The 25,265-nt window shown below is 39.3% G+C and overlaps 3 protein-coding genes and 1 non-coding gene across 4 annotated transcripts in view; 3 read left to right on the forward strand and 1 right to left on the reverse strand.

Annotated features, from left to right (window-relative positions):
• The window catches only part of LOC143669248 (histone H2B type 1-K-like), a 22,351-nt gene extending 14,066 nt beyond the window's left edge, over positions 1-8,285 (reverse strand). Inside the window, exon 1 of the mRNA XM_077143878.1 lies at positions 7,502-8,285. Within this exon, the coding sequence (XP_076999993.1) occupies positions 7,502-7,878 (377 nt within the window). The 5' untranslated portion in view covers positions 7,879-8,285. The remainder of the gene's footprint in view (positions 1-7,501) is intronic.
• On the forward strand, positions 6,129-6,988 carry H4C9 (H4 clustered histone 9). The gene has a single exon (XM_077143885.1). It carries the CDS (start codon positions 6,169-6,171, stop codon positions 6,478-6,480), a length of 312 nt encoding a protein of 103 aa, XP_077000000.1. The 5' UTR covers positions 6,129-6,168; the 3' UTR covers positions 6,481-6,988.
• On the forward strand, positions 8,068-9,528 carry LOC143669250 (histone H2A type 1-J). Its single transcript, XM_077143881.1, has one exon. The coding sequence runs from the start codon at positions 8,201-8,203 to the stop codon at positions 8,585-8,587; it is 387 nt and encodes a 128-aa protein (XP_076999996.1). The 5' UTR covers positions 8,068-8,200; the 3' UTR covers positions 8,588-9,528.
• A 9,305-nt stretch (positions 9,529-18,833) lies between these two features.
• On the forward strand, positions 18,834-18,905 carry TRNAH-GUG (transfer RNA histidin (anticodon GUG)). The gene has a single exon. It is a non-coding gene; the product is annotated as a tRNA-His (tRNA).
• The last annotated feature ends 6,360 nt before the right edge of the window (positions 18,906-25,265 follow it).

Consider the following 25,265-nt stretch of genomic DNA (forward strand, 5'->3'; position numbering starts at 1 on the left):
AATGCTTGGTTAAAATAAAACTTTACTTTCTGTTGATCTGGAGAATAAATATGTTATACTGAGGCTATTCGTGGCTCTTGTCTGAATAAAGACTTGAGTCCCCTGACCCCACTTTTCTACTGTGTCTTATTTTTCTTCATCTTGTACAGCACCCCTCTTCTTTCCCTGTTCTCTGGGGAATCCCCGGCACCTAATGTTATTATTTTGTTGATATATACTATCAGGTCTATATTAATAGAAAATTTGAAATTGGCATTATATTTTAAGTGATACATGAGAGACTTTCTAAAGAAAAGCTTAAAGTATATTAAAGATCTCTCTTTAAAACACTTTAAGGTAATTTATTTCCACTTAAAATCCAATGTTCTAAAACCATCCCAACTCTTTTTGGACAGGTCTTGTCCAGAAATCCTCAGGGAGAAAAGCTCTACCATTCTCGGTTAATAGTGAAATTGAGCTTTTTTTTTTTTTTTGTAGCCATTTTTATTTCCATTAGAAGCAGTTTGGGTATTTATTCCTTTCTAGATAGGTTTGATGAGAATATTTTAGAATAGTGGGCAGGGATGGTTAAGAAAAACGGATGAATGTGATAGGGATTACAGGAAAAATGGGACATGTAAGGGAGGGAAGACTCTTAGTAATATGAGCAGCTCTTCCTTTAGCCTGATCACCAATCTGGTCAGGGCTAAATACTCTGCTTGCTTCTCTTTCCTTCTCCAGGGCCAGTTTATTTCTGAGAACCTATACTTGCCCCACAAAGATAACTGACTGTTTCCTAATCAATTTACTGGTGAGCTCCATCCCCAAAGGGGAATAAAAGGCCCGATCTTGGTTTTCTCTCTTATGTGGAATGACACCTGAGGTCAAAATTTATAAGATACTGACCTCCATGACACAGTTTTTAGAAATAATATGCAAACTAAATACCAAAAAACCTGTAGGTCTCTTTGCTCCAGGACTACAATCACTAATCTGCTGGACTTTCTACCTGGTGAAGAATGAGAAGACCAAATTCCTCACCCAAAATTTGGTCTTCCCGCAAGAATTTATTCCAAGGAAATATCTCATCAAATGCATAAAGACATGTTTGAGGAGACTGCAACATTGTTTTAATACTAAATTTCATCAAGTGTAATATGCACCATTATGTACCAATACATAAAAAGCTGGTGCTGATAATATTTGTAACATGCCATCAATTTCAAGACACACTATAATAGATGCTATAATGTGAAAATATGTGTATTTTAGACTCAATAAAATATGGTGGGATCAATTTGGAAAAAATTTTCAGTTAATAGGGTATTTTTGAACAAATTACAGAATTCCCCACAAAATAAAATATTACTACCTATTTAAGAGAAATCATTGATTCCTTCAAAAAATTTCCTATAAGATATCAAATTAGGAACTGGACATACAAAATGAACAAGACAAGTCCCTAACCCTCACAGCAGCTACATTCCAATGAGAAAAAAAATACATTTTAAAATATTTATTTTTGTTTGTATTCAGGGCTATATGGAAAACAGAATCCGGTTCAGAGTCTATAGAGAGACAAGGAGAGGTGTGAACATTTTATTTTGGGTGACTGGAAGAACTCTGAGGAGACAGTACTTGAGCAGATTTAAATAAATCCAGGAAAGAAATTATGTTTCTCTTTTGGTGAAATATTCTGAGCAAAGAAGATAATGCAAATACCCGAGGCAGTAACACAACTTAAAATGTTTAAGGAACATCAAAAAGTTTAAGGAAGTTCAAGAATTTTTAAGGAAGAGCAACAGAGATGGAGGGGAGGTTAAAGGTAAGCAGAGGTCAGTTCATGTAGGGCTTCATGTGCTTTAGTATGAGTATGAAAATGATTCTAAAAGTCCATTCTCAGAGTTTTGAACAGGAGAATGACTTCATCTGATTTCCATTTCTTTGAAAATTCATTAAGACAATGTATGGTGAATACAAAGTTTGGATATAAGGTTGTAAGTCAGAAGCCTACTGCAGTACCTTTTGAGAAGTAATGATGACTTGGCGTAAACCAGACACAATGGACTATTATTAGGTGTAGGGTGTATTTTCCAAGCATAACTAATAAAGTTGCAACTGTATTTGACACCAATCAAATGTAGGGTTCTCTGCCTGATGAGCATAACAGCCAAACTATGCTACCAGGGCTTTGAAAGAAACAGTTTATTGTTACCTATGGGCCCAAGACCTGTCTCCCTGAACTGCAATACTCTGATAGTGTTACTGACAAAGTCTGTGGATTCTTTTGCCCAACGCACTCAATAATCAATTTCTGAGTCTCCGGGGTTTCAAGGAGAGAAAGAATTTATTACTTGGTGTGTAGGAGGACAGCAGTTGGCCTAGTGGCCCAAAATTTGTCTCCCTGAGTTTAGGGAGTTCAAGATTTTTATGGATTTTAGCAAGGGGAGATGAAATCGTTTCGAATAGCAAGTTCAAAGTAGAAAAGGAGACAGTTTATCATTATCATTTCAACAGGAGAACATAACAGGACAAGAGAGGAGACAGCGCTATCACATCAATACTGAAAGTGTAAGCCAAAAGAAAGGGAGACAAGTTATCTTTCAATAGCAGAGTCTAGCTGATATGATTTACAAATGTCTGGGGCTGAAGCTAGTTAATGCCTGACTTGAAATTCTTCATTTGCGTTAGACCTTTGCCCTACAAGAAAGTGACCAAATAGAGAGACTAAGTTCTTACAGTCACAAAGGCACATGGTAAGGGCTTTTACAATTATTTCAGATATCAGGGCAGCTAAATTATAGTTTAGGGATTTCAGGTATTCCCTATCTACTCCAATATCCCAGAAAGCAAAAAGGAATATGATTCACTAATCAAAACCATCCCTTAAATCCTAATTTCTCTGTTACAACAATTTTATAGTATCAAAAGATGAGCAGGTTTTAGGATCATGAGTATAATGGTGAGCTCATTATTGAGCACGCAGATTGATTACATGCTTAGTCAAAACATATATAAGAAAATGGTGGCTTTACTAGGATGGTGGGTGTGATTTTTAATACCATAAAAAAGTATAGGTTACTGATAGGTTAAAGTTTAAGCTACCACATATGTCAGGCAGGCAAATTTTGGTTAGATTTAGCTTCATCTAGTAAGATAGTTTTGGAATTGGGATGGGTTAGCTCTGGGTTTATTCAAGTTCCTTCATTAATAAACATTAAGGGGTTGTCTTTGTGATCATAAGACTCTAAAGTGATCACTGCATAAAAAAAGACTGTAAAGTGGTAAAACAGGATAAGTGGGTACAAACAAGAGAAGCCAGTCATGAGGATTTTACAATCATAAGATAAAGTTACGTAGTCATACAATCATTGTCAAAGACCAAGGCATCTGGGTTATAGCCCAGTGTATTTCCTTTTGGCTATTCTACAATATACTAGAAAGTAAGAAAATGGCATCTATATAGTGATTCTGTCATCGTAATTATTTGTTAATTCTTTTTTTTAGTTTTTAAAAAGAGGAATTTATTAAGTTGCTATTTTACAGTTCTAAAGCCATGAAAATATTCAAATTAAAGCAAGGCTATAAAAATGTCCAATCTAAGGCATCCAGTGAAAGATACCTGGGTTCAAGAAGGCTGATGATGTCCAGGGTTTGTTTCTCAGAATTATATTTAATTATTAATTTCTTGGTTACATATTTTGCGTCTAGTAGAAAAGAATGTGAGGTTGCAGAAAAATACCTGGATTTCAATCTGAGTTTATCTTGATGTATTAAGTCAGGTACCATGTTGTAAAAAGGCCTGAATAGCATTATCACATTTTAATAAAATGACTTGCTGTATGTATGGTTTATATATGCAAAAACTCATGAAGTCAGATAAGGGAAATTTCAGGTTGGTAGGAATTTTACTGATTTTTATTTTAAAATAGAAGAAGCGCTCTAAAATTTATTCCAGATGATTGGTTGGAATTATCTATGCTATTTACTTCCTGTATAAAATATACTTTATTTTGCTCCCATTACTGGACAAAGGTGGTGGACTTTTTGCCCAATGTGCACCAATGGCCAATTCCTGAGAAACTGGAATTTCCAAAGAGAAAAAAAGTTTATTGCTAGGTGTGAAGCAAGAGATCATACGACCTATTGGCCCAAAAATCTGTCTCCTCAAAGTACAATAATTCTGATGGGTTTTATAGTACCAAAAAATGGGCAGGTTTTAGGATAATAAGCACAATGGCTCCAGATGATATAACTCGATGATATTGAGCATGCATAGATTGGTTACATGCCTAGTTACATAGAAACTAGAAATGTCAGCCTTAATATGATAATGGGCATAATTTTTAGTATCACAGAAGTATAGGTGACATATAGGTTAAAGTCTAAGCTACTGTGAATGTCAGGTGGTCTCATTTTGCTTAGAGCCAGTTTTAGTTATCAAGATAACTTTGAACTTGAGATGTGTTAGTTCTAGGCTGACTCAAGGCTCTCGGTTAATAAACATTAGGAGCTGTCTTTAGTGATCTCAAGACTCCAGTGTCGAAAAACTGGATAAAATGGGTATAAGCGAGGGTCAGTCACAAGGATTTTACAATCTCAGTGCACAAGATAAAGGCTATACAATCATCAGAGATCAAAGCAGTTGATCTGCTTTGAACTGACTACAGTTCGAAGACTGTGGATATTTCTCTCTGTCCACTCCAATGTACCAGAAAGTACAAATGAATATCTATAATGATGCAGCAACCATAATCATTCTTAAATCCTAATTTCTCAGTTGCACTCCCACTGGTTAAGTCAATTTTATGTGTTTTTTTTTTCCAACTATTGTTTGGCAATTTTTCTTCTATTGAAACCTAATTTGAGAGAATTAAATATTTTAATGAAGAATATATTTATTAATTTGATGAAATTTAAGTGGAATGCTATGAAACTACTGTACTGCTTCATTGCTAAAATCACTTATTGAAATAAAGGACAGCAAAAGAAAAACATTTTGAATAAGGTTACCTGCTGATGTTGAAAGAAATGAACATTTCTACAAACCTAAAAAGAAAAATCAAGTTTGAACATTAAAAAATATATGAAATATACCTTCATTCTCTTAATTAAGATGTTCTTAGAAATATAAAACTCTTTTACCCCGCATTTGAATTTTCTTTTTCATTAATGAAAATCAATTGCTTTTTTAATAAATGAAAAGTATTTTAACTTTTAAAATTATATATTTTAAAAAACTTTACTGTAATATACATAAAGACCTAGATTGATGGAAACAATATTTGTCAGGTTAAGACACAATATTTCAAAGATGTCATATTTACCCTAACAAATGTTTATATTTAACAGTTTGAAGTAAAATCCTAAAGAAATTTATCTCCTTCAAACTGGATAAAAGGACTTATAATTTCCTGTAGAATAAGTGGGGATAAGAGTAGGAAATTTTTGAAAAAATAATCAAGCACGGTACGAAATAAAACTACTTTTCAGTTACAAGTAAATGAGCTCTACACATAGTCTGATCTTCAGAAGAACAAACAAAAAATTTTAAGTAAAATATTCAGTACATGGGAAATTTCTCAAATCAGTAGGGAAAATATTTAATATACTATACTCAATAACCAGCTGGTTCACTTTTAAAAGTTTCTTTCTAACAAAAACTCCTAAATGGAAATGGGTACACACTTGGTGTTAGAAAATTTAGGAACACAACTAGGTCTTAAAATGACCCATTGTCTTAGACCATCTCATTCGAAGAGGTTATCTGAAAGAATGCATTTCAACTATATATGAAAACGAAAAACGGAACAAAATGGTATGTAGTCTTATTCAAGAGGAAGAAAATACTTGTATATATGCAAAAGCAGCTATAGTAAATAAACCAATTGCTTTCTGTTTTGTTTTTTTTTTTCTTATCTACCAGATAAAAGTTTTGTTGTGTATGAGGGTGGTGGGGGAAGCAAATTAAATGAGAAAAGAGGGAGAAAAACAGACAAAGCCTTGAGCATAAAGAATTGAAAGAACAGAAGCGAGTATCATCAGGCTTCTTCTCCTTTAAGATTCCCTCCCCCAAAGCAGAGGGACTTCCCGCCAGTCATTTCGGTTTCCACTCTGGTCCGCATAGGGCTGTCTATAAAAGATGCTTGCTGTTACCAAGTACTATCTGTTGTTTTTGATCTACAAAACATGTCTGGCCGTGGCAAAGGTGGTAAAGGCCTTGGGAAGGGCGGGGCTAAGCGGCACCGTAAGGTTCTGCGCGACAATATCCAGGGCATTACCAAGCCCGCCATCCGCCGTCTTGCCCGGCGCGGTGGCGTGAAGCGCATCTCCGGCCTCATCTACGAGGAGACCCGCGGGGTGCTGAAGGTGTTTCTGGAGAACGTGATCCGTGACGCCGTCACCTACACCGAGCACGCCAAGCGCAAGACGGTCACCGCCATGGACGTGGTGTACGCGCTCAAGCGCCAGGGCCGCACCCTCTACGGTTTCGGCGGCTGAAGGAGCGTCATTAAGGAGTCACCGTCTGCTAAAAAGGCCCTTCTAAGGGCCCCCACTCTGCCACCGAAGGAGCTCCATTCACTATTCAGTACTAAGCTACAATACCTAAGTGTATAATTTACTTTACATCTAGAAGACAAACAAGCGGAGGAGCATTTTTACCTGCTGCGGACGGTATGTCCACGAGGACAGCCCATGAGGATTCTATCTGTGGGCCGCTAGCTCCTGGCCAGCTATACTGCGCTGGCACAACTGATTCCTCCGTCTCCATCCGGAATAACCATAGATAGGTGTTAGATTTCGCTGGCTAAGGACCTGGTACGTAAGGTCTGCATTGTGTTTTGTACTTAACACTCGAACAGTTGGTATAATAAATATCTAGAGTAAGAGTAACTACTCGTGAACTGCCATCAATGGCACCCATTGACTTAATTCGGTAGCCCCGCATTGTCCCGACTTCGTGTGTGTGGAAAGCAACGGATAGAGAAAATAGTAGGCTGAAAGTTTCCTGTTACTTTTTTCTTTGCACGGTAGGAATAGAACTCGGGTCTCCTGCCACTGAGCCACCCCGCCCGACCCCACATTCTTTTATCACGTCACATTCACTAGAAGATCGTGGGATAAGGGCCGGCACCTGGTCGGTAGAAACCGAATAGATTCACTGCAGAAACGCAGACTAGAATCCTGATAGAGGAAAAAGAACGGGACAGACTAGCTGTTTACACCATTTATCTGACCCCCTCCCACCCAATTAAGGACCCAAACTCGGGACTCATTTTTTGCGTTAAGTGTCCTGCACATCCGATGTTTTTATAATACCACACAGAAATAGTATCACCATAGATAAAAAGTTACAAACGCTGATTAGTACACGTGGTAGAATGGAATTCTCACAAGTAAAAAAAGGAATTCACCTTAGAAACCTACATATGACAAGCTTTGCAGCACTAATACCGACAACATTAGGTGGCTCTTAAAAGAGCCTTTGGAATTCGGGTTAAAAAAAAAAGAAAAGCCTCACTTTGCGCTGGTGTATTTGGTGACGGCCTTGGTGCCCTCGGACACGGCGTGCTTGGCTAACTCCCCGGGAAGCAGCAGGCGCACAGCCGTCTGGATCTCCCTCGAGGTGATGGTCGAGCGCTTGTTGTAATGCGCCAGGCGCGACGCCTCGCCCGCGATGCGCTCGAAGATGTCGTTGACGAACGAGTTCATGATGCCCATGGCCTTGGACGAGATGCCGGTGTCGGGGTGGACCTGCTTCAGCACCTTATACACGTACACCGAGTAGCTCTCCTTGCGACTGCGTTTGCGCTTCTTGCCGTCCTTCTTCTGCGCCTTGGTCACCGCTTTCTTGGAGCCCTTCTTCGGGGCAGGAGCGGATTTAGCCGGCTCAGGCATGACTGAAAAAACACCTTTGAAGATCACAAGATAACAGAGTGATTTCTGATGCCTTCTATGTCGCCATTAATACAAGCGTTTATGCAAATGAAGGGATGAGTTGAGTACTATTTCTGATTGGTGGCTACTGAGATTTACGTCATAGTTAGTTTAGTCCAATCAGAATGAAGTATTGCTAACGCCGCATTTCCATTGGTCAGAATGCAGCAGGACTTTTAGCCAATGACACCTGTCTTTTTTCGCGCCCAATAATGGTTATAAGAAGTGTAGCTGTCGTATTTCTGCGGTGTAGTAGTTTGTTGTTCGCGTAGTGGTGTTGGTCATGTCTGGACGCGGCAAGCAGGGCGGCAAAGCTCGCGCCAAGGCCAAGACGCGCTCTTCCCGGGCGGGCCTGCAGTTCCCGGTGGGCCGTGTGCACCGCCTGCTCCGCAAGGGCAACTATGCCGAGCGAGTCGGGGCCGGGGCCCCGGTGTATCTGGCGGCGGTGCTGGAGTACCTGACGGCCGAGATCCTGGAGCTGGCAGGCAACGCGGCCCGTGACAACAAGAAGACGCGTATCATCCCGCGCCACCTGCAGCTGGCCATCCGCAACGACGAAGAGCTCAATAAGCTGCTGGGCAAGGTGACCATCGCGCAGGGCGGCGTCCTGCCCAACATTCAGGCCGTGTTGCTGCCCAAGAAGACCGAAAGCCATCACAAGACTAAGTAAAAGGGGAAAGTTAGAAGCGTAGAAAACAAAAGGCTCTTTTCAGAGCCACCTACGTTTTCCCAGAGAAAGCAGTTGCACGTATTGTCTGCGTCTTTAGTCTGCCATGTTAAAGTGCTCTTTCCTCAGTAAGTACACTGTTTTCAAGTTTACTCAAGCAAGTTCTCAGCTTGTAGAAGACTATCCATTTCAACACGGGATCCACAAAAGAAAAACTGTTTTAGGTGTGTAGAAAACTCGTAAACGTTTTTACATGTCTATTGAAGGAGGTTTTGAAAGATGTTAAATGTTGTATATCGTTAGATTTCAACCAAAAGACTACATTGGAATAAAAGACTTAATCAAATAGCATTTAAAATGGATAACTAAAGATTCCTGAAAATTAGAGTGGCTCAGTTAAAGTGCTTTTCTTCGTGTCCCACCCTACACACCTTCATCTTCATGCTTTACCGGATGGAGTCGTAGTGCAGTTTGTAGGGAGCAACTAAAATCTAAACGTGAATGTTTTGCTCCAAAGTAGCTGCATGATATAGATAATACAATCAGAAATATTTGAGATTTTTATTTATGTGGATTATAAGAGTGTTTGAGGACATAAAAATATAATTTTGTATAAGGCTGACTTGTCATGGGTTCACTTAAAATTTAGATTTCATGTGCTTAAACACCTGGGAGGAGCTGACTATCTTCAAGGCAGACTGACTGATACCTTGACTCAGATGAGGCCATCAAGTATCCAAAGACCTTGGTGGGCTATGCTGCTGTTCCCAGCAGAACTGCTAAACTAATTGCTATTTTTAAACAAAAATCAGGAATTCCATAATGCCTGAAAACTTTGAATTGATATGATCATCAGGCTAGAATCAGAAAGTGGGTTGAGGGATTGGCCTGCATGATTTGATCTGGTGTTTGTGCTAAATAAACTCGAACCTCTCCTGGACTTAGAGTATATCAAGCTTTTTCGTAACTCAGTGGTTTTACCTTTACTCTTTCCTAGGCCTACAGTGGTTATCTGGCCGGTCTTTCCCTGAACAAAATATACCGATTCCTAATCTACATATCTCTCTGACACCTTTCTCTTCTATTAGATCATACCATGGTTTAGTCGACTCCATGTCAGTTATGACATTTTGAAAATAAATATTTTATTTGTATTTACATTTAATGTCTGTTATCACCACTTGCACGTAAACTAGTTCAGTTAGCCATCCTGTCTGAAAAAGGAATGGGAGACTCAAGCAACTTTGAAATTTGTTTATTAGAGAGTCTCTTTGCAAAGGAGTGAGCAAGGTGTTGGGAAACCACAAAAGTAATGCAGTGCCGTGGAGTAGTTTATCCTTTAAAGGCAGTTACCATAGCTAGACCAAAAAGGGCAACAGGAGGATTTGGCCCAATGGCCAAATCCAGAAGCCAGAGGGCAAGGAAGTCCATTCATGTATAGGTCATAGGGACAGAAGATAGAAGAAGGGGAGAGTGAATCTGGGCAGTCAAAAGAAAATATATGTTGTATTCTCCCTTTTCCTAAGCACATTTGCTTCTATGATACTGTGTCCCTCCTGCAATCATATATATAATTGTATACATATATGTATATTTGGATATGTATAAATAGCGTGCTTTGTAGAATTATTCATTTTGTTCACAATCCCACATGAGACCTAAAATGTTAGAAGGTGTTAGAGTGAAAATTGGTACACAATTAGTTAACATAATACAAAGGTACTATGGACGCTGTTTCTGTAGTTGTTTCCATGAGGCTTAAGTTGATAATCATAGCTCCCTTCTTCTAAAACTCCTTCCTTGCTACCTGATCTCTGTCAGAACCTTGGCTGGATTCTTTACACGGTCGTATAATTTACACCTGAATTCCTGTGGGATCTCTGTCCTAAATGGTCTTTCCTTAGCTTTGCAGCAATTTTTTTTTAACAGGACTTGTGGGCAAAGAAATACTCAGAGGCTTCCATGAGTTCCAGTAGTATCCTCTGTCTCCATTGGACATGAGAAACCCAATTACCCCTGGAAATTGGGATCAATCATCCCAGCTATTGGTTCAGTGGCATGAAAAGACTAAATTGATCAGAAACGCTTCTCAGCTTCCAATTAGGGTGACAGTGTTCCCTAGTGGAAGCATTTCTCCATTGGACACTAAGACCGCTAATCCCTCAGAGCTCAAGCTTACAGGGACAAGATACCAAAGAATTCTTCAAATAGATCATTGGGTGTAATAATAAGAAGAGCCCCTCCCACTTCTACCTTTTGATTCCCAGATATGTGCATTCTGGATTAGGGATGGATGACTATGTATGAATGCATTGGCCACTATTTTAAGGCATATGCCACATCTTTTTTTTTTTTTTCATATGCCACATCTTATAGGACAAAAACTTGAAGATGCTTGTCTTCCACTTGGTGCTATACCTGAGCTTCTGAAAGGCCATTCCACGATTCTATCAAGCCATCAGTTTCTGGGTGATTAGGTATGTGGTAAGACCGGTGAATCTCATGGTTCACAGCCATGGCTGCCCTTCTACTATTGCAGTTGTGTGCCTTGCTCAGATGCAATGTTTGAGATACAATGATGATAGAAAAGGAATTCTGTAAGTTCATACTTGATAGTGGGAGTTGAAACATGCAGGCAAGAAAATAAGTCCCTCCCCCCAAATACATGTGTATCCTTAAAAAGAAAGCAAAGTGCTCCCTCCATGAAAGAAGGGTCCAGTATGACCAACTTACAGACTAGTGGCAAGCTGATATTCCCCTGGGAAATAATGTTATAGAGGGGCTCAGTAATGGCCTCTATTATTGCTGGTAAGACACGCAGCAATGTCAGTTATCCAATCAGCTTGGTGGTAGTGAGTTGGTGATTTAAATCTATTCATAGACAATTTTGCAATCACTGGGTTAGCTGGGGAAAGGGGCTGAATGATATCTGCAGCTTAGGTCATCATTTCTACCTGATTATCCACAGCCTCCTTCATAGAGAAAGCCCTCAAGGGAGTATTTTTTGGGTACTGTCTGGGTCCACTCACATAAGACATTCATAATATCAATTTCCTAATCTTGTTTTTGACCAGCTGGCTAATCCATTAGTCACTATCCGTAAATTAGTAAAAATACAAATGGATTTACTTTTCCTGCTTTGGGCCAGATTCCTCCCTTAAAAAGTGAACTACCAAACGTGCACCCAATGTTCTGCTCACAGAGGAGATTTCCCTTCACTACTGCCTCTGTCAGGGCATCCCATCTCTAAGCAGAGGTGTTAAATGTAGTAGTGCATTACCATTCAGTTCCACCTGGTGCTAAAACACTCTGCAAAGCTACTCATAAAATGGGCTCATGGCTGTTAATCTTCTGTTAACTGGGTATGATAAGTTTCCCATGAGGTTACAAAAAGGAGTTAAAGAAGAGTTGGCAAAGAAGTAGGAGCAGATACCACAAGAGTCTGAGCATTCCACATGCTTTCCAGACCACCTCTGGTCTGCTCTTGTCTATAGAATTTCATTTTGTGGTTATGCATGCCTACTTTTATAATTCAGAAGGTCATATAACACCCCATTCTAGCGAATATTTTGGGATACATATTCACTTTGTGTCCCATGGTCAGGCACTCCTAGTAACATTAAAATGGCTCAGTAGATGCCAGATGCTGCTTTTCAAATAAAGAATACTCTAGAACCCCAGTTGTGATACACTTTATGAGCTTTATAAGAGTCTCATTAGAGTATTCCTGTCTGCCATGGATAAATTCAGACCGATGTATCTATGTCTTGAGGCTCAAGTGACAGGGCATTCACACTTTAAATTGGACCTACTACAGAGCCCTTTATTACTCTGGGCCCCATTGAAAATTAGCAGTTTTACAGATTACAGTGAGAATAGCACATCCAAATATGGTATATGTTGCTTCCAAAATTCAAAGAAGCCCACCAAGCATTGGGCCTCCTTCTTAAGGTGGAGGTTGGAAGGTAGAGCAAATTGTCTCTCACTATTGAAAGAATATCCTGAAATACTCCAGAGGACTAGATACCTGTGAATTCTCTGCAGCAGGTCCTCTAACTTTCAGGGTTTTTATCTCTAAACTCTGGTATTCACATCTATTATAAGGCATCTACTCGATACTTTCTGGTCCTGGTCACCAGGACCAACTGGCAAATTGTTGTCACTGTAATGGACCAGCATGGTATTTTGCAGGGTAAGAAAGGATTACAATTCTCTGAAATGCATTATGATAGAACAATTTTCAGAGACTTTTGGCAAATAGTGCAGTATATATATTTTTTCCACTGGAGGGCAGTTTCAAGTTTTATTTACTAACTAGATTTTGTGTATTTTTGTGGTTGTTTCTTTTAATATTCCCTAGGTGCATACAGGTGTTTTAATTTCTTTGGCTGCTCAAGCAAACACCATGTAAAGGACTGGCTTAAACAATAGGAATTTATTAGCTCACAGTTTTGAGACTAAGAGAAAATCCAAAGCATCATCAAGGTAAGGTATTGCTTTCTCCCCAATACTGACATTCTGGAGTTGATTGTCCACAATTGTTGCCTCTTAGCCTGTCACATGGCAAGGCACATGGTAGCATCTCCTGAGCTCTCCTTTCTCTTCTGGGTTCCATGGGTGTTCAACTTCTGGATACTCCCACTGTGGTTTTTTCTCTATCTGTCTGAATTTCAATCTTCTTATAGAGGACTACAGTTATAGGACTAAGATTCATTCTGATTGAGGTGGGCCACAACTTAACTGAAGTAATCTCATCAAACTTCCTACTAACACTGAGTTCATACCCATAGGAATAGTTTAAGCTTAAAAACATGTTTTTCCTGGGGTACATATAGCTCTAAACCACTGCACCAGGTATAGAAGTCAATATGATTTGCCCTTCCCCTACATCCCTTCACCCGCCCCCCACCCCACCAAATGAACAATATCAGACACTGCAGTGACACTTGGTATCAATACTGTGCTGGTTTGAAAGGATGTATGTACCCTAGAAAAGCCATGTTTTAATCCTAATCCCATTTTGTGAATCCAGCCATTTCTTCTAATCCCTTTTCAGTACTGTATGTTTGAATCTGTAATTAGATCATCTCCCTGGAGATGTGACTCAATCAAGAGTGGTTGTTAAATTGGATTGGGTAGAGGCATGTCTCCACCTATTCAGGTGGATCTTGATTAGTTTATTGGAATCCTATAAAAGAGGAAACATTTTGGAGAAAGCTGGAGATTCAAAGAGAGCAGAGAACGTCACAGGACCGCGAAGCAAAGAGTACACCAGCCAGCAAGTTTTGGAAATGAAGAAGGAAAATGCCTCCTGGGGATCTGGAGAGGAAGCTAGCAGATGACGCTGTGTTCGCCATGTGCCCTTCCGGCCGAGAGAGAAACCCTGACCATGTTCGCTATATGCCTTTCCACTTGAGAGAGAAACCCTGAACTTCATCAGCCTTCTTGAACCAAGGTACCTTTCCCTGGATACCTTAGATTGGACAATTCTATAGACTTATTTTAATTGGGACATTTTCTCGGCCTTAGAACTGTAAACTAGCAATTTATTAAATTCCCCTTTTAAAAGCCATTCTGTTTCTGGAATATTGCATTCTGGCAGCTAGCAAACTAGAACAAATACCCAATTAAATACCTAACTTTTGCACCAGCCAAACAGGCAAGTAAAATGTGGGTATGGTAGGACTTAACACACATGCATTTTTAAGTTTTTCATTATAGCATTAATCTTTTCATTTACCCAAGGATGTTGTCTTGCTTCAGATTACAGTCTTAATCAGGAGGTGACAGTTCCAGTGGCTTGCACTTTGGCCTTACTCCCATAATAGATGATATTCCTGAGATTAAGGAACCACTTTGGGAATTCTGCCTGATGCTGCATGTATCTATTTCCACTATACATCCTGAGATTGGGAAAATAACCACAGGAACCACATAAAGTTGGAATTTTCCATAAATTAAAAATATACCTCCCATCAAATATGCAAAGAGAAAGTGTCAAAGATTTATCTAACTCATTAATGAGGGAGATAGCAGGATAGTAGAACTGGCTCAAATAAATTCGGAGAGGAGAAAATGGTACTTTCAAAGGGAAGAGGAATTAGATATAAAACTGGTTAATGTTCTATAGATATATTCAGTGTTCAGTCAGAGAAAAATGAACCGCTATACTATACACATTATGGGGATATATTTTGACCTCAAACAATTGTAGAAGCAATTGGGGAGGACAGTGTCTACAAGGGGTCGCAGAAATACTCACTAACCAGTCCTCCTGGAGCACAAGGTAAGTGGACAAGTTAGAGCTTGCAGAAAAATCCAAGAAGCCAAAACCACCTGGCTGCTAAAGTCAGACTGTTAAAGGGTCATTCATGGATGTGGATGGTTATATGGAAACTACCACCTCTAGAAAGCAGTGTAACAACCACAGGTATCTTGGTAGTGGGCAGGAGGTCACTGTTCGTCAGCAGGGCTAGCATTCAGTAGACAAGGAAGATGTAGAGTGACAACAAACTGTGGGGCCCAGCCACCTTTGTATCTCTTGCTACTATGTCTGAGCACAATAAACTTCTATGAGTAATGGCTTCTATTTCCCTTCCACCTTCCAAATCTTACATTATTCCTACTTTAACCCCTACCATAAATGAAGAGTATGTTAGGTGAATTATATATACCCAAGAGAAAAACATGTTCTTAATTTTAATCCATTCTTGTGGGATGAACCCATTGTAAGTAAGACCTTTTGAAGATGTTATTTTTAGTTAAGGTATGGCCCAATTGAAAAAGGTTAGGCCTTAATCCTATTAATAGGCACTTTATAAAGAGAAAGCCACATGAATGGAAGAGGATGGAAGTCAATGGAGACCGGAAAGGAAAGGAGAGGACGTTGCCATGTGATGAGATAGCACAGGAACCCCAAGCATGGCCAACCCTCCGTATCTCTGCTGACCCTGGGACGAGTCAAGCCTCTCAGCCTCTGAAACCATGAGGCAATAAATTCCCCATTGTTAAACCAACTCATTATGTGGTATTTGGTATAGCAGTCATGAAACAAAGGCAAAAGGGATCTTGAAAGACATACTTTCCAACTTTTTAGCAAAGCTCTCAAAACATAGTTTAGAACAGGCAATGTAGAATGAACATTTGGGGAACTGAACACAATTCATTTTCATCTCTCCTGAACAAAAATCATTAGCAACTTATCAATTTTCTAAAATGAACATCTAAATTTATAGCATCTGAGGCTTAGTAGTAAATTTTGTTACCACACTCTTGTCCTGCTTTGAAAGGGTACATAGTTTTCTTCCTAAATTTGGATTCTTTTTATTAAGATAGAAAAAAAGTTAGCATTTGTCAATAAATAGCATTGATCCTTTTATCTGGATATCAATTTTTTAAGGTTGTGCTAGTTTGAAACTGTTATGTACCTCAGGAAAGCCATGCACGTTTAATTCTAATCCAATTTTGTGTGGCCAGCCATGTTCTTTTAATCCTGATCCAATATTGTAAGGTGTGACCTCTTGATTAGGTTGTTTCCATGGAGACTTGATACACCTTGATTAGGTTGTTTCCATGGAGACTTGATACACCTGAATGGGCTCATCTGACATACACAGCAGCTTAAATTTTGACCCATAAATAACCCATACCTCATTATGATACTAAAAATCACACCCATCATCATATTAAGGTCACCATTTTCTTACAGATGTTCTGTGACTAAGCATGTCATCATTCTTTTAATCCTGATCCAATATTGTAAGGTGTGACCTCTTGATTAGGTTGTTTCCATGGAGACTTGATACACCTGATTGTGGGTGTGAACTTTTGATTAGATGGATGTGTGACCCCACCCATATAAGGTGGGCTTGATTAGTTTACTAAAGGCCTTAAAAGAGCCGCCACAGGGAAACATTTTGAAGAAAGCTCAGCACAGACATTTAGAGATGCAGAGGAAAATGCTTGAAGGACACACAGGATCTGGGGGGCCCTTTGAACCAGAAGCCGAGAGAGGAGCACAGCAGACATTGCCATGTGCCTTCCCATGAGATGCTAAATAAGCCAGAACCCAGAGCAGCTGTCACTGTAACTTACACTCAATTTTTTTGTCTTCCTCAGTCAACTGTTAAAATACCGTGAGGTCTCCCCATAAGTTTTTACTTTTGAGGTTAGGGAAAGCATTAACTGTAGCAGTAAGATACTCTGGGTCTTTGAACAAATTATTCTTGCAACTTAATTATGTTTTCAGAACCTTTTCAGAGAGTCTATATAAACTCCTACTGGAAGAAGGCTGCTTCTGGGCATGTTCATCAGATGAAATGTCAATTTCACAATAATGAGACGCTGAGTGTGCATGGTTACCAGACAGCTTATGATCAGACCATCAGTCACACCAGGATCCAGTTGCAACTACTTGCAATTACTTCAGAAGAGACCATGGCTTTGCTCCAAAATCTTAAGGTTGTCAATGTTGATTCTATTTGGAATAGAGTATTGCAAACAGAGAGAGAACAGGAAGGTAAAATTTTGATATAGTAGTTTATCTACTATAGTCAAGAAACAGTAATGAGGCCAATTTATTTGTGGCTATAGTGGAGTGAGAAAAGAGGAAATGTATTAAGTGACTTACAAGTGGCCAGATCATTGAGGAATTGGCCATTTCAAGAGTTTTCACTTTTCATCTGAGTGAGGTGGGATGGCACTGGGGGCATTTGTGCTGTAGGATGGAATGATCTGACCTTCAATAACCAGAGTCACTGGTTATTGAAGCTCACTAAACTGTAACCCAGCTGCCTTGATTTTTGATAATGATTGTATAATTATATAACCTTTATCTGGTAATGTAAAAGCCTCATGATTGACCCCTCTTGTATCCCTTTTCCTGTTTTACAACCTTGGAGTTTTATGATTACAAAGACAGCCCCTAATGTTTATTAATGAAGGAACTTGGGTCAGCCCAGACTAACCCACCCCAATTCCTAAACTATCTTACTAGATGAAGCTAGATATAACCAAAATGGGCTCATCTGACATACACAGCAGCTTAAACTTTGACCCATAAATAACCCATACCTCATTATGATACTAAAAATCACACCCATCATCATATTAAGGTCACCATTTTCTTACAGATGTTCTGTGACTAAGCATGTCATCATTCTGCACATGCTCAGTAGTTAGATCATCTCTAACTTCACCCCCACCCATCAGAAACCTGTCCTGGCGATAGACTATTGAGCAAACAGATAATGGCCCTGTGGAGAATGGGGCTGTGGGGAGCTGACATTAATCAAATTATCAGACTAATACATTGTAACAAATCCATACAGGTGTATTGAAGGAAAATGATCAAGGGAACACAGAAGGAAAGAAATTTGACTTGGGTAGAAGGTGGTTTGGTGGAGAGGGGAGGTCAGGAAAAGCTCCCAGGTGAAGCGAAGCAGAGGCATGAAGTAAATTTAATCAGGTCAAGAGAAGAAAGGAAATCCTTTCCCTACCGAGGGAGGGCACGTCCAAGACCCTGCCTCCAGAAGGCCCATTTGTGGGAAAGCAATCCGAGAGGGGGTGGTGGGCGACATTGGGGAAGAAGGGGTTGGGTGGAAGTGGGGCAGAGGCCAGAGCTCTGAGCTTTATGACAACCTAGGAGGCAGGGACAGGGAAGTTTCGGTGAAACCTGAACACCCCAACACACTGAGCACTTTTCTCAGAGTTAAAACCCAGCTTGCTGGAACGAGATTATCACGGGAAGAACGGAGAGTCCTATGAGGCCCACAGTCCCAGAGGGCCGGGAAAGGTGGACAGTAAGGAGTCGCGCCTTAAAGGGGGTCAGGGAAGCACTTTCTGGCGCCTGCTAAAATGCAAATTCCATCCATGCCTGACGCTGGGAGGTTCCTGCCAGTTTGGCTTAAAGGGGGGCCCAGAAACGTCCCCTTTGGAGCAGCGCCCTTTCCATCCCGTTACCAGAGGCCAGAGGATCACACTTTTTTTTTTTTTAACTTGAACAAGAGACGTGCACGTTTTACGGTGAAAGTGAACGCTGCGAAGATTTCAGTGTTACGAATCCCAGAAAGGGTTGGGAAACGTCCATGCAGATGATTGTTAATTTTTGTTTGCTTTGGTTTGTCAGAATCAAAATATATATTTTTTAAAAAATAATTATGACAAGGGAATAAACTGCACAGGCAATCCTAAATAAGGATTGTAAAACAGGAAGATGAAGCATAGCTTCGCAGGTAGCTCCTGGTGGCGTGCCGTGATCGTATAGTGGTTAGTACTCTGCGTTGTGGCCGCAGCAACCTCGGTTCGAATCCGAGTCACGGCAGTAGCTTGGGGTTGCTACTTGTTGCTGTTTTTATATCCTGCTGCAACAGAGGCAGTGTAAACACAAAGGACAGATACCGATTGTCCCTCCACCCAACAACCAGTCAGCCAGTGTCCCAAGTCAAAGGGGTTATTTTCCTTTTTTTTTTTTTCTCTCCAATCCTTGCACACAGTGCTGTTGGCGTTGGCTAGATGTTTAGAAGAAACTGGGCTTAAAAAGAAAAAAATGCCTTTTTTAACACTAGAGTCTTGAGGAAAGGCTGTTCAAAAACAGATGAAGACTTATGTAGCCCTCTTTCCTAACACACAAAGAACTGATTATAAATCACAGATTTCTAAGTATTTGGGCTGAGCCAATGTTGAGCAACTTCAAATTTTGATAATCCGGAGAAAATTGGAAGAATTTTGAAGAAATAGCTCCTATCCAGTTCCTTCAGTTTCTAGGCTGTTACAAAGGGGCAAGTTGACTGGGTGAGGTGGGAGTGGTGGGGTGTTGATCTCAGGTGGGAAGGTGGGTGGAGAAGAGAAACAGTTGGTGCCATGTGGGGACTGGAGACCAGATCCCCTAAAGACCTTCCATTACGCAGCAGTCTGAAAACACATAAGTGACACTCTATCTCTCCTGGCCCTCATGGATTATGAGTCACAAAAAATGCTGCTTTTAGTCTTCATTCTCATACTCTTGCAGCTTATCAGGAGTGTCAATATGAGGGTATTCTCTTCACTGTCCCAGGGCTCTCCCTTCTTGTAGCTAAAATAGTCCTTGTGTCTTTCCCAGTTGTCCACCTAACATAGATTCCAAGACTCACTAACAAAGCTTCAGAAAAATTGTTAACTGAAGGCTGAGCTGTTTCATACTTTAGAACATCTTCCCTCCAGCAAGCCCAGGTTCAAGGCTGTGTCACTCACCACCTCAATTTTCTCTTTTATGTGTTTTATCTCTACTCACTTTACCATGAGTAAGAACAGGGATTAAGCATGCATTGACTGAGAAGGGTCAGCTCCTGTCAGTTCTTTTGTGACAAGAGGAAAAGGAAACTCAGATTTAGGACAGAAGCAAACGTGTGTGTGTGTGTGTGTTTCAATTTTTATTAACAAAACCAATCAACATACAATATGAACATTCTATTTTTTCATCACATAGTTGTATATTCATTTATCATGATCATTTCTTAGAACATTTGCTTCAATTCAGAAAAAGAAATGAAAAGAAAACATAAAAAATTCATGCGTACCATACCCCTTACTCCTCCCTTTCATTGATCACTAGCATTTCAAGCTACTAAATTTATTTTAACATTTGTTCCCCCATTATTTATTTATTTTTAATCTATACATTTTACTTATCTGTCCATAAAGTAGATAAAAGAAGCATCAGACACAAGGTTTTCATAATCACACAGTCACTCTGCAAAAGATATATCATTATACAATCATCTTCAAGAAACATGGCCACTGGAACACAGCTCTACATTTTCAGTCAGTTTTCTACAGCCTCTCTGTTACACCTTAACTAAAAAGATGATATCTATTTAATGCATAAGAATAACCTCCAGGGTATCTTCTCAACTCTGTTTGGAATCTCTCAGCCATTGGCATTCTATTTTGCATCATTTCTCTCTTCCCCCTTTCGGTCGAGAAGGTTTTCTCAATCCCTTGGTGCTGAGTCCCAGCTCATTCTAGGATTTCTGCCCCATATTGCCAGGAAGGTCCACACCCCTGGGAGTCATGTCCCACATAGAGAGGGGGAGGGCCATGAGTTTGCTTGTAGTGTTGGCTGAAAGAGAGAGGCCACATCTGAGCAACAAGAGAGGTTCTCTTGGGAGTGACTCTTAGGCCTAATTTTAAGTAGGCTTAGCCTATCCTTTGCGGGATTAAGTTCATATGATCAAACCCCAAGATTGGGGGCTCAGCCTTTTGCTTTGGTTGTCCCAACTGCTGGTGAGAATATCAAGAATTCTTCACTTGGGCAAGTTGAATTTTCTCCCTTTCTCATCATTTCCCCAAGGGGACTTTGCAAATACTTTTTTATTCACTGTTCAAATCCTTCTGGAATTTATCGAGGCATCACTCTGGACAAACCTACAAAACCTCATGCCCTATTCAAGGATCCATGTACTTATGGCGTTCAATTAAGCTGTCCACATAAGTTATAATAGGAAATGCACTAGTCAAAATATAAATTTTGTATCAAATAAGTATTTTTTGCTTTAGTCCCACACATATGTTAAAGTTTGAAAATATTAATTACCATCTATTTTCAACACCTTTTGTTCTTCATCATGCTATACAGTTTTTAATTTGTACATTTAGTCACCATCATTGTACACTCTCGGCATTCCTAGATTACACCATCTCAGTCTTCATCATATATCTTTCAGAAGCAAGCATTTTAATCTTGCTGATCTCAAGAACACATTTCCTCTGGCTCTTACTGGCCTGAGTATCAAACCTCTATGGCCAATGGCCCAGATGCTAACTCTTAGCAAAATGGATAAGGCCTTTGACCTGGCACAGAATAAGTTTGTAATGTGTGGTGAATAACTGGAGCAAAGAGAAAACTTGCTCAGTCATGTGCTTAAAAACAGGGAGCGGGGGAAAACAAAACAAAACAATACAGAGAGCTTAAGTGGCACACATTATATGGTATCTGGTATCAAGCATATGTTTATATTAGATGTGTTAAGTTGTCTGGTTCACAAAGCTATTGTGCAACTTTGAGTAAGCATCACTAACAAATTGGTATAAACTAAGCAGAGAAGCTTATTTTGCCGGTGTCCTTTTATAAGTGCACTACCAGGGGTCAGAGAGAATTTTACATGATCTGTCGACCACATTTGCAGAAAGAAAAATGCCTAACTCTATGACGCTTGTGATCTTGAACTGGTTTTTAAACTTCTCTGTGCTTCATCATCCTCATTTCTCAAAGGAAGTCAATTATTCTAAAGATTTAAAGATATAATATGCACAATGACCCTAGCTCAGTGAGGTACAAGCCAAAAACATATAAATTAGCCAGTGTTATTATTGTTAAGTAAACAAACGGCATTGCTACTTATATCGAGGAAGCCCTTTGTGCAGTAGTGATGCTGCATATGCTGGTGCTGACTCTGCATCTACTTAAATTGACTCCAGTTATCTGCTTTTTTGACGGTGATTTGCTAATTCCGTAACAGAAATGGTATTTCTGTCCTCAGGATTGTGACTTAATTGAAGATTTCAGCTTGAATTATATGATTTAAAAGACTGATAATGGCTAAAATATTTGCTATAGTAAGCCATAAATTTGGGAAAGGCATGGAGGCTTAGATCCTAGGAATAGTGGCCCCAACAGTCAAGATATTAGGACTAGAAACTTTATACCAGAGAACATTGCTTCTAATAGCAGCAGAAATCCAGAAGGAGCACTCTAGGCAGTGTTTTGGTAATGTTAATTTTTCTCAAATGTGCAGACATCTGTCTGTAGCAATACCCCCTCTTTATGTTAAAACACTTGCCTTTATTTTGAAAATCTTTCCAAGAGGAGATGCAAAGGGCTTCTTTTTTTTTTTTAATGGAAACAAAAAAAAAGAAATTAACACAACATTTAGAAATCATACCATTCTACATATGCACTCAGTAATTCTTAACATCATCACATAGATGCATGATCATCGTTTCTTAGTACATTTGCATCGGTTTAGAGGAACTAGCAACACAGCAGAAAAAGATATAAAATGTTAATATAGAGAAAAGAAATAAAAGTAGTAATAATAGTAAAAAAAAAAAAACCATATAGCTCAGATGCAGCTTCATTCAGTGTTTTAACATGATTACTTTACAATTAGGTATTATTGTGCTGTCCATTTTTGAGTTTTTGTATCTAGTCCTGTTGCACAGTCTGTATCCCATCCGCTTCAATTACCCATTGTCTTACCCTGTTTCTAACTCCTGCTGGACTCTGTTGCCAATGACATATTTCAAGTTTATTTTCGAATGTCCGTTCACATCAGTGGGACCATACAGTATTTGTCCTTTAGTTTTTGGCTGGACTCACTCAGCATAATATTCTCTAGGTCCATCCATGTTATTACATGTTTCATAAGTTTATCTTGTCTTAAAGCTGCATAATATTCCATCGTACGTATATACCACAGTTTGTTTAGCCATTCTTCTGTTGATGGACATTTTGGCTGTTTCCATCTCTTTGCAGTTGTAAATAACGCTGCTATAAACATTGGTGTGCAAATGTCCATTTGTGTCTTTGCCCTTAAGTCCTTTGAGTAGATACCTAGCAATGGTATTGCTGGGTCATATGGCAATTCTATATTCAGCTTTTTGAGGAACCGCCAAACTGCCTTCCACAGTGGTTGCACCATTTGACATTTCCACCAACAGTGGATAAGTGTGCCTCTTTCTCTGCATCCTCTCCAGCACTTGTCATTTTCTGTTTTGTTGATAATGGCCATTCTGGTGGGTGTGAGATGATATCTCATTGTGGTTTTGATTCGCATTTCTCTAATGGCCAGGGACATTGAGCATCTCTTCATATGCCTCTTGGCCATCCGTATTTCCTCTTCTGGTAGGTGTCTGTTCAAGTCTTTTTCCCATTTTGTAATTGGGTTGGCTGTCTTTTTGTTGTTGAGTTGAACAATCTCTTTATAAATTCTGGATACTAGACCTTTATCTGATATGTCATTTCCAAATATTTTCTACCATTGTGCAGGCTGTCTTTCTACTTTCTTGATGAAGTTCTTTGATGCACAAAAGTGTTTAATTTTGAGGAGCTCCCATTTCTTTCTTTCTTTCTTCAGTGCTCTTGCTTTAGGTTTAAGGTCCATAAAACCGCCTCCAGTTGTAAGATTCATAAGATATCTCCCTACATTTTCCTCTAACTGTTTTATGGTCTTAGACCTAATGTTTAGATCTTTGATCCATTTTGAGTTAACTTTTGTATAAGGTGTGAGATACGGGTCTTCTTTCATTCTTTTACATATGGATATCCAGTTCTCTAGGCACCATTTATTGAAGAGACTGTTCTGTCCCAGGTGAGTTGGCTTGACTGCCTTATCAAAGATCAAATGTCCATAGATGAGAGGGTCTATATCTGAGCACTCTATTCAATTCCATTGGTCGATATATCTAACTTTATGCCAATACCATGCTGTTTTGACCACTGTGGCTTCATAATATGCCTTAAAGTCTGGCATCGCTAGACCTCCAGCTTCGTTTTTTTTCCTCAAGATGTTTTTAGCAATTCGGGGCACCCTGCCCTTCCAGATAAATTTGCTTATTGGTTTTTCTATTTCTGAAAAATAAGTTGTTGGGATTTTGATTGGTATTGTATTGAATCTGTAGATCAGTTTAGGTAGGATTGACATCTTAATTATATTTAGTCTTCCAATCCATGAACACGGTATGCCCTTCCATCTATTTAGGTCTTCTGTGATTTCTTTTAGCAGTTTTTTGTAGTTTTCTTTATATAGGTTTTTTGTCTCTTTGGTTAAATTTATTCCTAGGTATTTTATTCTTTTAGTTGCGATTGTAAATGGGATTCGTTTCTTGATTTCCCCCTCAGCTTGTTCATTACCAGTGTATAGAAAAGCTACAGATTTTTGAATGTTGATCTTGTAGCCTGCTACTTTGCTGTACTCATTTATTAGCTCTAGTAATTTTGTTGTGGATTTTTCTGGGTTTTCTACGTATAGTATCATATCATCTGCAAACAGTGATAGTTTTACTTCTTCCTTTCCAATTTTGATGCCTTGTATTTCTTTTTCTTGTCTAATTGCTCTGGCTAGAACTTCCAACACAATGTTGAATAATAGTGGTGATAGCAGACATCCTTGTCTTTTTCCTGATCTTAGGGGGAAAGTTTTCAATTTTTCCCCATTGAGGATGATATTAGCTGTGGGTTTTTCATATATTCCCTCTATCATTTTAAGGAAGTTCCCTTGTATTCCTATCTTTTGAAGTGTTTTCAACAGGAAAGGATGTTGAATCTTGTCAAATGCCTTCTCTGCATCAATTGAGATGATCATGTGATTTTTCTGCTTTGATTTGTTGATGTGGTGTATTACATTAATTGATTTTCTTATGTTGAACCATCCTTGCATACCTGGGATGAATCCTACTTGTTCATGATGTATAATTCTTTTAATGTGTTGTTGGATACGATTTGCTAGAATTTTATTGAGGATTTTTGCATCTGTATTCATTAGAGAGATTGGTCTGTAGTTTTCTTTTTTTGTAATATCTTTGCCTGGTTTTGGTATGAGGGTGATGTTGGCTTCATAGAATGAATTAGGTAGTTTTCCCTCCACTTCGATTATGTTGAAGAGTTTGAGGAGAGCTGGTACTAATTCTTTCTGGAATGTTTGAT

The sequence above is a fragment of the Tamandua tetradactyla genome, chromosome 25 (assembly GCF_023851605.1).
Source record: "Tamandua tetradactyla isolate mTamTet1 chromosome 25, mTamTet1.pri, whole genome shotgun sequence".
Classification (NCBI taxonomy): Eukaryota; Metazoa; Chordata; class Mammalia; order Pilosa; family Myrmecophagidae; genus Tamandua; species Tamandua tetradactyla.